This window comes from Saimiri boliviensis, chromosome 3 (assembly GCF_048565385.1).
Source record: "Saimiri boliviensis isolate mSaiBol1 chromosome 3, mSaiBol1.pri, whole genome shotgun sequence".
Taxonomy (NCBI): Eukaryota; Metazoa; Chordata; class Mammalia; order Primates; family Cebidae; genus Saimiri; species Saimiri boliviensis.
Genome location: NC_133451.1, coordinates 46,939,853 through 46,952,282, shown reverse-complemented (window position 1 = coordinate 46,952,282; position 12,430 = coordinate 46,939,853). Strand labels below are relative to the sequence as shown.

General features: G+C 34.7%; 1 protein-coding gene across 3 annotated transcripts in view; it reads right to left on the bottom strand.

The window, feature by feature from the left end:
* The window catches only part of SLAIN2 (SLAIN motif family member 2), an 86,240-nt gene that overhangs the window by 22,289 nt on the left and 51,521 nt on the right, over positions 1-12,430 (bottom strand). For 2 of the 3 annotated variants that reach the window (XM_010344193.3, XM_074396099.1), the window contains exon 7: positions 3,249-3,326. The exons of the other annotated variant lie outside the window; for it this stretch is intronic. In XM_010344193.3, coding sequence (XP_010342495.3) covers positions 3,249-3,326 — 78 coding nt within the window. The remainder of the gene's footprint in view (positions 1-3,248; positions 3,327-12,430) is intronic. 3 annotated transcript variants of the gene reach the window in all.

Sequence of the window (12,430 nt, the reverse complement as noted above, 5' to 3'; positions counted from 1 at the left end):
GTTCATGTCCTTTGCAGGGACACAGATGGAGTCGGAAGCCGTTATCCTCAGTAAACTAATGCAGGAATAGAAAACCAAACTCCACATGTTCTGACTTATAAGTGGGAGCTGAACAATAAGAACATATGGGCACACTGGGGAAAACAACACACACTGGGGCTGTCAGGGGCAGCAGGGGAAGGGACAGCATCAGGAAGAATAGCTAATGAATGTTGGGTTTAATACCTAGGTGATGGGTTGATCTGTGCAGCAAACCACCATGGCACACATTTACCTATGTAACAAACCTGCACAAACTGTACATGTATCCCAAAACTTAAAATAAAAATTGAAGGAAAAAGAAAAGACAAATCTTATAATTAAGGACTTCTATAAATATGGTTTATTTCAACTTGAATATGTCAAAATATAGTGAAGAAAGTATTAAACAATTACCATTATTCCTTCTTAGTTACCCCTTTGCTTCTAAATAACAGGCAAAATATAAATTTCCTTCAAAATACAGAAGGAAAGAGGCAAAAACTTTCATATGTTTGTTGGCTGCATGAATGTCTTCTTTTGAGAAGTCTCTGTTCGTGTCCTTTGTCCACTTTTTCACGGGGTATTTAGAAGGGAAGAGGCAACTAAGAAGGAATTAATATCCTCATATTTCTGCATTCACTCTGTCTAGTTAGTCTTCATTTTTCCCCCCGGCTTGGTGAGGTCTCTGACCTATTTACCTCCACTTCACTCAGTGCCTAACAACAGGGAATGAATAAATGAATAAAATCTTTCCCAAAGCAGTTTAAATAGTCACTTCCATGAAATCTTAAAAATATACACTGGATTGTTTTCCTTGAAGTAGGATGGGCTGAAGAAACAAAACTTGCAAAAAAAAAAAAAAAAAAAAATGCAAAGAAGAACGTATCCAACCTTTTTTGACTTTAGCAGCATGACTATTCATTCAACAAATATTTATGGAGTGACTATGCCAAGCAACACAGTTCTGACTTTCCATCTTCAAACACCTGCTACTACTAAATGCAATTGAAATCAAAGTGACTGTATTTCCAATTGAAATTGAAATTGAAAAAAAAAAATCTTTTTCCTCTTCCCATGATCCTGTTAGCCTACGATATACTAGCTCTCTAAAAAATCGTACAAGTTCACCCCCAGGATGGATGAATTGATTTGTGTGCCGATTTATCACTTTTGGTCCGTGTTTCTTAATTGGACATGTTTAATATGCCAAATGTACCTGTGAACAGATGGCCTCTGTCTCCTGTGTGCCTCACATCCCTACAAGAGAAGAGACTTCTGCCAGTCAATGCAGGCCCCTCCCTCCCAAAGTCTCGATAGGGGAAACCAGAAAATCAGTTTTGGCCTTGGATCCAAAAGATAGTATCCATTTCAGATTAATCAATAATTAAGGTAATATTTTAAATCTTACTTTATTTCTGTGTCCATTTCTCAAATGGTTTAAAATTTATAGAGAAGAGGTAGATAATGATAATGCTCATGTCACAATACCAACCAGAAAATATAAGTCTGGATCAAGTTAAATAAGGGATTGAACAAAAGAGAACAGCACACCCCGTGCCCCTGTCCCTGTCCCCCCACCGCCTCCTTCTTTCCCTTTACTAAGTCAACAAGACAGCTACAGATGCCAAGAATTCCAGGTCCTAATAGTTTTGTTTGGGCTTTCCTGTCATCTTATCATACAGGTGGCTAGTTTGATGGCTTAGAGTGATAATATAACCCTTGTAAGCAAATTTTTAAAGATTCAGCCAGAAGTTATGATCAACAGAGCAACATGAAATATTTAGGTAAAAATTTTAAATTATGCAAATCTACTTGATTCCAAAAACCATGATGAAGCAGCTTAAGGAGACAACCAACCAATAAAATTTATATAAACTTAAAATCTTCTACGTTTTTATTACAGTATAGTGATCTCCTGACCTAGTTTAGATACCACAGTGTTTTCAGGTTCATGTTTTTACATGCCTCTCACTCCTAGCCATGAAGTACTCAAAAATATTGAGACACCTCAAAAAAAAAAAAAAAAAAAAAAGAAGCCTGAAGTTCCCAAGTAAGTTCATAAAAACCCCTTTCTATAATGGCCACTATTAAGTCACCTTCTTCCCCATCAAATATAATTTATCCAGTCTATTATTAATATACCTGACCATGGCACCGAAAAACATTTATTGGAGACCTATAGTCAACTTCTGATATTCAAAACACAAACATTCATACATCCTGCTTTATTTGCCTATTTGACTTTCCTTCAAATTCTATTATCTAGAACTATTCCTTAAGTTATACTTAATCCAAGAAATCACTGTGAAAATATTTATAGTAATAAACTTGCCAAAACATCTATTATAGCACTTTTGTAACCATAACCAAATCTTTTTTTCAAAAAAATCTAACTTCCTCTTCCAGCGTAATTTTCTTTTTTTTTTCTTTCTTTCTTTATTTTTTCTTCCAGTGTAATTTTCTTTGGTGCTTTATCTCTGTTATATAATTTTGTTATCTGAAGCTGTCAGAAAACCTACATGTTCTGGATTGGAAAAATATTTTTCCACATTTTATTTGTTTCATACCATTTTCTCTAAGGTCTCTGTTCTTATTGCTGTTGGTCTATCCAATCACACTGTCTTCTCTCAATTGTACTTCTGTCCAGCTGCTCTGTCTAGCTGCCTATACATTCAGCGTCTTGGAACCAATACTGGATAGCTTTGATGTCCAGCCTTCATGTATTTCTTCAACTCTCTATTATTATAAAAGCTACCACTCCATAAACATTCCAAACGTATCAGTTACCCAAAACTTGTGATTTAACTTCAATTACCTACTAATGTGGAAGTGCTCCCATTTTATCATACAGATAGATAAGTAAAACTAAAAATAGAAGTCTGTGGAAAAAACATCACCATACAGATAGTCTGACATTTGGTTCATTTTAAAGCACTTAGGAAATTCAGTTGGCAAAAAGTTGAAACAATGACCTTTCATTTTAAGATGGTAAGAAAAATAAATTCTCTTATCATTACTCCTTTCAGAAAAGCAACCCAATACATACCTCTGCAGAAAATGTTTCTTCTGAATTTATCTAAATAACAGAATAAATCCTCATTATTTTATTTTATTTTTTAAAAAGACTAAAACGCACCTTACAGACACTACTGACTCAGTATGCCAAAAGGCTTAAGATTTAACTAGATAATGCTGAAATTTTAAACTGAGTAAGAGGCTGTAGTTACCTCTTTTTGTAGATGAAGTTTGAAGCAACTGTTTGGCTTTGAGGGAAGTGCGAGGCAAATTTTTCAGCCTTTGCGAAGCTGTTGAAAAATAAGGAACTGTAATATTTGCCTGGAAGTACAAGATAAAGGCTATAGCGTCTGTAAACTTGAATGTTTTCATACAAACTTGAAAATTTATCAAAGAGCAGAAGCCATAAGGTACAAATATGTTAGAATCCTAGAAGCAAAAGAATTTTAAAGTGATGCTTAGTGCATTAAGTTGGAAAGAAAAGTGAATAGAACATAAACTTTAAAAAATAGTTTCTTATAGATGAGAAAATATCTAATATGTCAATTGGTCAAAATATAAAAGAGAAAACAAACCACCACAAACATGCTAGGGATACAAAGATAAAAGTGATGAACACAAGCACACAGTATAAAGTGCAGCACTTGCTCAAAGCAAAAAAAAAAAAAAAAAAAAAAAAAAAGCAGATTTTGGCAAAGCAGTTATTGTTAGATGAATTGCCCTAATGTGAAACCATAATCTCCATACTCAAAAAGGAGAAGAAAACTCAGAACCCAGCAGGTCCTTGGGGAGTCACAGTCTAGTAGCTTTAATATATTCAGTATCATCTTGTAGAGTACAACTAATTTTTCACCTCACACTTTGGATAGTGCCGTATGTATGCTATGCACATCTGTATGTAGGTGAGGGGCACTGCATGCAATGTTGGTGTGGGTTGAGGGGTTTGGAGGAATCAGATTGTCTACCTTTTAAAGTTTTCAATGAGGAAAGCTAAGCTTTCTTCCAAACTCATAATCTGTTAATTGGACTGAAACTCAAAATTAGCAGGTAAGCAGGCAGCCCAGGACCAGCCAGAGATAAAGTGGTTCCAATTTCTCCAATACACAATTACTATGGTTCTGACAGACTGATGAGTCTTGCACCTACCAGTGTATTTAAGTGGCTCTAAAATATTTTACTCTATTGATTTGAAAGTCAGACTTCCTATACCTTTAGGGTTTATGTGCAAAAAAAAAGAGCTCTCATCACTATAAATCTAGCCAGATTGCATAAACATTACTGGGCTGATAAAGGGATACTTGATATATTATCAGAACTAAGATTTCTTGGCCAGGTGAGGTGGCTCACGCCTATAATTCCAGCACTTACAGGCCTTTGGGAAGCCAAGGCAGGAAGATTCATTTGAGCCTAGGTGTTTAAGACCAGCCTGGACAACACAGGGAAACTGTCTACACAAAAAATAAAATAATAATAATAATAATAATAAGCCAGGCATGGTGATGTGCCTGTGGTCCCAGCTACTCAGGATGCTGAAATGAGAGGAGTGCTTAAGCCCAGGAGGTTGAGGCTGCAGGAGCTGTGACTGTACTACAGCAGTCCATTCAGCACGGTCAATGAAGCAAGGCTCTATCTTAAAAAAAATAAAAAAATCTGTTCCCTGTATTGCTTAACTCTATCAAAACTGGAAAGCCATTCTTTCCTTACAGGTAATAAACTTTTTAAAAAGTAGCAAATGTATTGATTTCAAATTTTATAGCACTCCAAACATTACTGTAGCTAAATAACATTTGATATCAACTTAAATATTGCTAGGCAAAAAAGCAAAAACTTACCCATATCTAAAAAAATCAATTTTATAATGGGTTATCTGATATTTTTATTTGAGACGGAATCTCACTCTTGTCACCCAGGCTGGAGTGCAGTGGTGTGATCTTCACTCACTGCAGTCTCTGCCTCCTGGATTCAAGTAATTCCTGCCTCAGCCTCCCAAGTAGTTGGGATTACAGGTGCCTGCTACCACTCCTGACTAATTTTTCTAATTTTAGTAGAGACAAAGTTTCCCATATTGACTAGGCTGGTTTGGGACTCCTGACCTCAAGTGATCCATCCACCGCAGCCTCTGCTGGAATTATAGTCAGGAGCCACTGTGCCCGGCCAATGGGTTATCTTATTTCTACTGCACAAAAATACAGGTAACTGTCAGAGTACTTTTCATCTAAATTATTTACTCATACATGTTTTTAACCATTTATATTTTTATTCATTCATTCACTCACTCACTCGTTCCTACTTTTTTTTTTTTTCAATTCATTCAAATAGTTTAATATCTGCTTTATTCCAGGTACTGTTTTAGGCATAATGTATTCAGGAGGCAACTAGATAGATACAGTTCCTATTCACATGAAACTAATATTCTAGGGAAGGGGAGATAGACAATGAGGCAGTAAAATATACGGCCTGCCAGATAGTGATAGCTGCTAAGGAGAAAATTAAGTAGAAAAGAGGGACAGGAAGGCGATTTAAGTTGCAGTTATAAATAGAGTGATCAGGAAAGAGTTCCCTGAGATGACATGTGTAAAGATATCTGAAAGAAGATAGGAAGTAAGCTACATAGATATGAAAAGAAATCATTCCAGATAGAGGGAAAAACAATTGTAAAAGATAACCAAGATAGGAGCATGCCTTTACGTTTGAAGAACAGATCGTAGGCCAGTTGTTGGGTGGAATGAGGGCAAAAGGTAACCTACTGAACATACACTACAGTCCACAATATCTATTAACCATTGAAAAAAATTTTAATAAGGATTCAATGTTAAATAACATCTATAATGAACTCATCTGGAAGGATCCTATTTGAATTAACAGCTACGGTGACTCCAATGGAACCTATCCTATTAGCCCTCAAGTTTCACATGTGATTGTAATAACAGTATCTACAGACAAGCAAAACCTGTGATGGGAATCTGAAGAATCAGATTACACACAGAATCAGGCAGTAAACTCTAAATTCACCTGATACAGAAAGAATGAAATGAATGATTTTCCTAAAATACCAGAGTCATATAATGTAACTCAAATCACAAAATCCAATGTTATTCTGAATTATCATAATTTGATCAGTTTTCTAAAGACAAAATCATTTTTAAATGACAAAGTGTAGTAGTTTAAGTGAAACTCCAAATCTTTTTAATAATAAGAGTTCAATGTGTTAGCTGTTTGAAAATATTTATGGTTTAAAATTTTCCTTGGTTATTTTAATATTTATATAATTCCACTTCGCCAATATCCTACTGTGAGAAGCAAAGACACTAATGCAAAACAATTGTTTCATGCTACCATTATAATGTCTTCCTCCACAAACCAGCCCTAAAATATCTGTCAAAATACCGTTTTCCAAGTGATTCTAGCTCAAAGTTTTCTTACTTTAAATTCCATTTATTAATCTCTGGTCATTTCTTAAATCTATTGCTTCCTTTACATTCCTGTTGTCTCCTAAATAACCATATTCAGGACTTCATCATATGCTATTTTTGGATTCCAACCAGTGTCTTTTGTGGTCTCCCTATATTTAATCCTTTTCACTCTATTCACGTACATCAAGGGGAAGGGTGGTGAAAGTGCTGCCCACCTCCCCAAGAACAGGCAATAAGTGGGTGTACTGTCTGTATACAATTTACAAACAAAAATCAAACCAAGTTGGCATGCTTTCTATTATCATCATGCCCCAGCAATAATAATCAAATTTGTTAAAAAAGCACTCCTCCCTGAAAAAAGTTGGTCTAAGCTATAAACAACTGTTGAATTTTAATGGCACACATGTAAGCTTTAAATTAGCACATTTTGTGACTTATCCTGTAATAAATAACCACACTTCACACAACAATTAATTATGAAAACTCCCAATTATAGTCTTCTACTTATAGTCTTCCCTGATACAGGTGGATTCAGCTATGTATGTTCCTTTCAACAGAAAGTTGGTAGCAATCCGAAATTATTCAAAATTACTTCAGCAAAGTGTGTGCCTCCAACCCTGTGGTACAATATATTATATTTAAGCACATTAGAAATAACAGCGGTACAGTGATTTTAAAATCAATGAAAAGATTTCGAGTTGCCTCAATTCTGTCATTATATGGGACTATGAGCTTGTGTTTAAAATATTTTAACTGTGAAGACACTGAAAAATCATTAGACTTGATCCCTGAAAAACAATGGCATGGAAAGTAGGGTAATTTCTGTAACTTATTGTAAAATGAAATTTTAAGAATCTCTGCTGAACTTACTTCCTCTGTGTAGCAGTTGCTTCATGAAAAAAACTTTCAAAATTTAAATTTAAAAATAGTGTTCTTCCATCAAGTATGAGTAGAGATAGACTGATACATCTGGCTATGGTATACTGAGCCTCAATATCAAAAGATGAATTCTGAAGAAATTATTAAGTTTCAAAAACAAAAGCTATACTATTCACCACTGTGACAGATCAATATATAAAAACATTTTTCCTTTTTAAAAAAAGATCAATAACTTCAAATTATTAACCCATTATCTTTTTTTGTATTGCAATGTTGATTTTATCATTTACTTTTTACTGACAGTTATAAAATACGGTTTCAATAGAAGAATATTTTCAGTGCCTGTATTTTTTCCTGGCCATTAGTACTATTAACTCATTTCATTTCATGATTAAAAATAATATTTTCATATATAGGAGAATGTTAAAATCTAGCTTCTCCAGGTGCTAAGTAGTAAGTAAGCATAGCCTCTGTGAATGAAGATTAATTACTGCTTGGTAAAATACCCCATTATCCCATATCCTCATTTTTGTTTAAATCTTTTATTGCGTACGAGTTTTAATTTAGAGTCATTTGGGAGGCCGAGGTGGGAGGATCAGTTGACGTGAGGAGTTCGAGACCAATCTGGCCAATACATGGTGAAACCCCATCTATACTAAAAATACAAAAAATTAGCCGGGTGTGGTGGTGTACACTTGTAATCCCAGCTACTGAGAGGGAGGCTGAGGCAGGAGAATTGCTGGAACCCAGGAGGCAGAGGTTGCAGTGAGCTGAGATTGCGCCACTGCATTCCAGGCTGGGAGACAGAGAGAGACTCTGTCTCCAAAAAAAAAAAAAAAAAAATCATCCAGATCTCATCACTTCCTCATTTGCTATCTGTGTCTTCAGATCTTCATTTCTTGCCTAAATTATGCAGTAATCGCCTAAGTGGTTTCTGGTCTCACTTCATTGAATCTGTTCTCCACACTGACATGAGAGTGAACTTTCTAAGAAACCACCTTGATTAAAAACCTACGATGGTTCATCCCACTTATAGGGTGAAATTCAAACTCCTATGATATTTTAGAACTCTTACAGCCTGTCCTCTCTCTATAGCTCTCATCCCTCATCATTGTACCCGCTCCCTCACCCATCATGCACTCTACACTTTAGTTATACAAAACACTGTATTCAGGCTGCCATTCTCAAGACTTTTCATTACTGATCCCACTGCTGGGAAAACCTGTACTTCCTTTCTTTGTTGGCAACTCATATAAGCTCCTTCTGAGCTGGCTGAGATATCTTTTAATATCTTTCCTGAAAACTCCTTTACACTGCTGGATTTAATGTCTCTCCTCTCTTCCCACAGAGGTTCCTGCTTATCACTCCCTGCTATTGGAAGAAATGGGATGTCTTATTAACATTTATATTCCCAGTGCTGGAAATATAACATATACCCAATAATATCTACTGAATAATTAAGGAACACATAAGTGACTGACAACTGGATAAAATCCAGAGCTCTACACTAAGCATTCAAAGTCCACCACACTCAGGGTCTAACTCACTGGTTCTCGAATGTGCCCAGAACCAGATGAAATGCTTCTAAAATACAGAATCTGGGTCTCTATCCAGTGCATTCTGTCAAAATTTCCAGGGATAAAGGCCAGAAAAACTGCATTTATAAAGTGTCCTTGTGGTTAGATAACTGAGGCAACATCATCATACTACTTAAATAGATGTTCTATAAATGTTTCATTCATCCTTAGATTAGCACATTACACATATTAATCATAACTTATTTCAATTTGTGTTTCAAAATTATATATAATTCAAGTGTAATCTAATGCTGTGGTAGTTAAGTGAAATCTGCATGGGAATTCCTTCCTCATGGGTCTCATAACAGGCTAGCTATGCATAAGCTGACAATTGCCCTGGATCGTCTCCTTCTTTCTTCAGTAAGAGGTCCAAAGTAGAATGTTGACTCTATATTCCTTTTCTCTGGGGTATACTGTGTATTCCATGCAAAAATATTCTTCTGTTTAGCTAAATGTAAGCAAATGGATAATACTACACTGAATCATTTTACTCTTCTTTGGTAATTCACAAAATACTTACAGCTCGATCTCAAATCATGCTCTGATAGTCATTCAAGAATGTTTTCCCAAATGTGCTCATTTACAATTAGGTCAGCATGATGTCATTCAAACAATGAGGAGGAAATAGGAGGCTCAGGGAGGAGCTGGGAAAATGGAGGAATCTGGCCTTGCTTTTACCACTTTCCTAGTTATAAGGCCTTGTACAATTTATATAAATTATATGAATCTCTGCTCCCTTTCTATAAAATAAATGATTTGTGAGGTTTAAATGAGGTAATATATGTGAAAGTACTTTAAACATTTCCAAAAAAAATAACAAAATTTGGGTATTTTTAAAATCAGTAGATTGGGAGATTTTTCTCCCTTCCCTTATTTCTCAGCCAATTATTCCTATGATGTTCTGAAAACTAAACTTTCTGCTAAACCTGTGCTCTAACGGTCTTAGAAAGCAAGGCATTATTAGCCTTTTGAAAAACTGTCTCTGGCAAACACTACTTCCTTTAATTGATGAAACTAAGAAACTGACACGTATCCATGACCTCTGCAATGCTCTGGTTTTCTTAAACTTTTTAAGTTTTATTTTCCGGATATAAAAGTCAAAAATGCCTGGCAATAGTTATAAAAATGAAAACATGTTAGAACCCTCATAAAACTCATATTTGAATGCCAGCATCCACAATAATGCAGCCACAGCAAATAAGCATATAAAAACAGTGATTGGCATAGTAACAAGGCAAAAGAAGTGATCCCTTAGGTGGAAGTAACAGCAACCTTGCAAAGTTAGGTTCATGCAGACCAGCAAGTAAGAACCAAAGTTTTACCACTTAAGAGCTGAAAAAGTAAATACTTAAAACAAAATGCAACATCTATTACACTAACAACTGAAATTTACCCAAAAAATACAAAATACCAATTCATGTATAAAGTATATAAAGCTTATTGTAATTGTACATAATTATATATCAAAATTAAAAGGCTATTATGAAAAATATGTATACAAATTAAAAGAATGCTTATTTTCATGTACCAATTATATTTATGAAATTTCAAGATAAATCAATAACATTTTGTTTCATGTTAACTTTCAACAAAGTTTTAAACATTTTAAAGTAAACTCTACTAAGTTTTAAACTTGCTAATATTTTGAATTTACTACCTTCCAAATACATTTTTGAGAATAGTACACCAAACAAATGTGACATTTTAAGTTTTACTACAGCTACAAATATAAACAAGTACATACAATTGAAAAAAAGACGGTATCTTACTTTCTCTTCTGCCTTTATGTTCAAATATTTAAATACACCATTACAAAACTGCTCATGTATTTTCCACATAAATCAATGATTAGAATCACATTGTGTCTTCCCTATATATATTCCTTAATTATCAACTTCTGAGGAAAAAGGAAAAGTAATTCACCTCCAGAAAAAAACTATAGGGTTATCAGCAGACGATTATAATTACACAATGGTAATTCTACCACTAGAGTAGGCAAGCAATCAGTGTGAAGTTTAAGATACGGCCAATGAATTATTTCTATTAACGTTTTTATTCTAGGTTCCCAACCTTTTCTTTTTTCTTCTTTTTTTGAGCAGAATTATTTTTCACTGTTTGGACATGTATCACGTAAAGTTTTGAGAAATTGAGAACATAACAATTCAAACTAAATATGAAAGAATCTTTGAAAGCCAAGTATAAACACCATTTTATATAATTTGTTCATATGCTGTAAAAGCATGGCTTATAATATATGTTAAGTTTTATTACTTAACCTTCTTATTGATTTACAATTTTTCTTTCCTGATACATTAACACTGTGGGTGTCTTTTTCCATCAACCAAAGGTGTCAGGGGAAAAAAAGAGGCCAGAAACAGGATATTCTCAAGTGTCAAATTAACTTAATTTGAAGGCACAAAACTTATCACTTACCATTTCAAAGATAAAACTCAAATTCTATCCTTCCTTTCAAAACACAACTGTTTTGTGAATTCCTGTTTTCTATACGATTTGTTAGTACCACAATGAGTATCATAATGGCACTCTTAATTACAGAGTTCACAATATCAGATAAGACTTGGAGTACTAAGTTTAAAATGTAATTTGCTACAAAAACAGGTTTTAGCATATATCTAGCCGAATAAATGTGGTATACAAATTTCTAGGTAACAATTTTCCACAATGCTTTAAATGTTAGAATTTTAAATCTTAGGGAAGATGGAAATTATACTTCCAGATAATTTTTATACTGTGGTCTAAATCATAGATGTGGCAAATGTCACTAAATTTGGACTCTCACCTAGTGAGATACAGTGCTCAAGCTGAATTAACATGTGTTTAAATTCTAACTTGCTGCTTATAAGCTGTATGATCAGAGATAGGTTATTTAGCCATTCAGAGATTCAGTTTCTAATCTGTAGAACGTGGTAATAATTGTACCTCCTTCATAGACTTGTTCTAAGGATCAAATAAGATTATGCAACTAAATACAGTATAATGTAAATTTCTGTTATATAAGTAATATATTCAACTGGTAAATAAGGAAAATTTGTCAATATATCACAGAAGTCATTCTGATTCAAATATTGTTTTTTCCCTAGCTTGATTTTTGTTATTTTTCAACAGACTAGAGTGCAGCAGCATAACCGTGGCTTACAGCAGCTTCAAACTCCTGGGCTCAAGCAATCCTTCCACCTTGGCCTCTTATGTAGCTGGGACTATAGACATGTGACATCATGCCCGGCTAATTTTTTAAAAAAACGTTTTTTTTTTTAAGAGACGGGGGTCTTCTGTTGCTCAGGTTGGTCTCAAACTCCTGCTAGTCTGCTGGTTTTTGAGCCACCAAGAAAGAGCAGCTTAACATGAAGTACATGAAGTCAACTAAACACAACAGGGCCAAGGAAGAGTGCAAAGAAATTAAGTTAGCTAGGCATGGTGGCACACACCTGTGGTGCCAGTTACTTGGGAGGCTGAGATAGCAGGATCACTTGAGCTCAAAAAGGTGAGGCTGTAGTGAGCCATGAT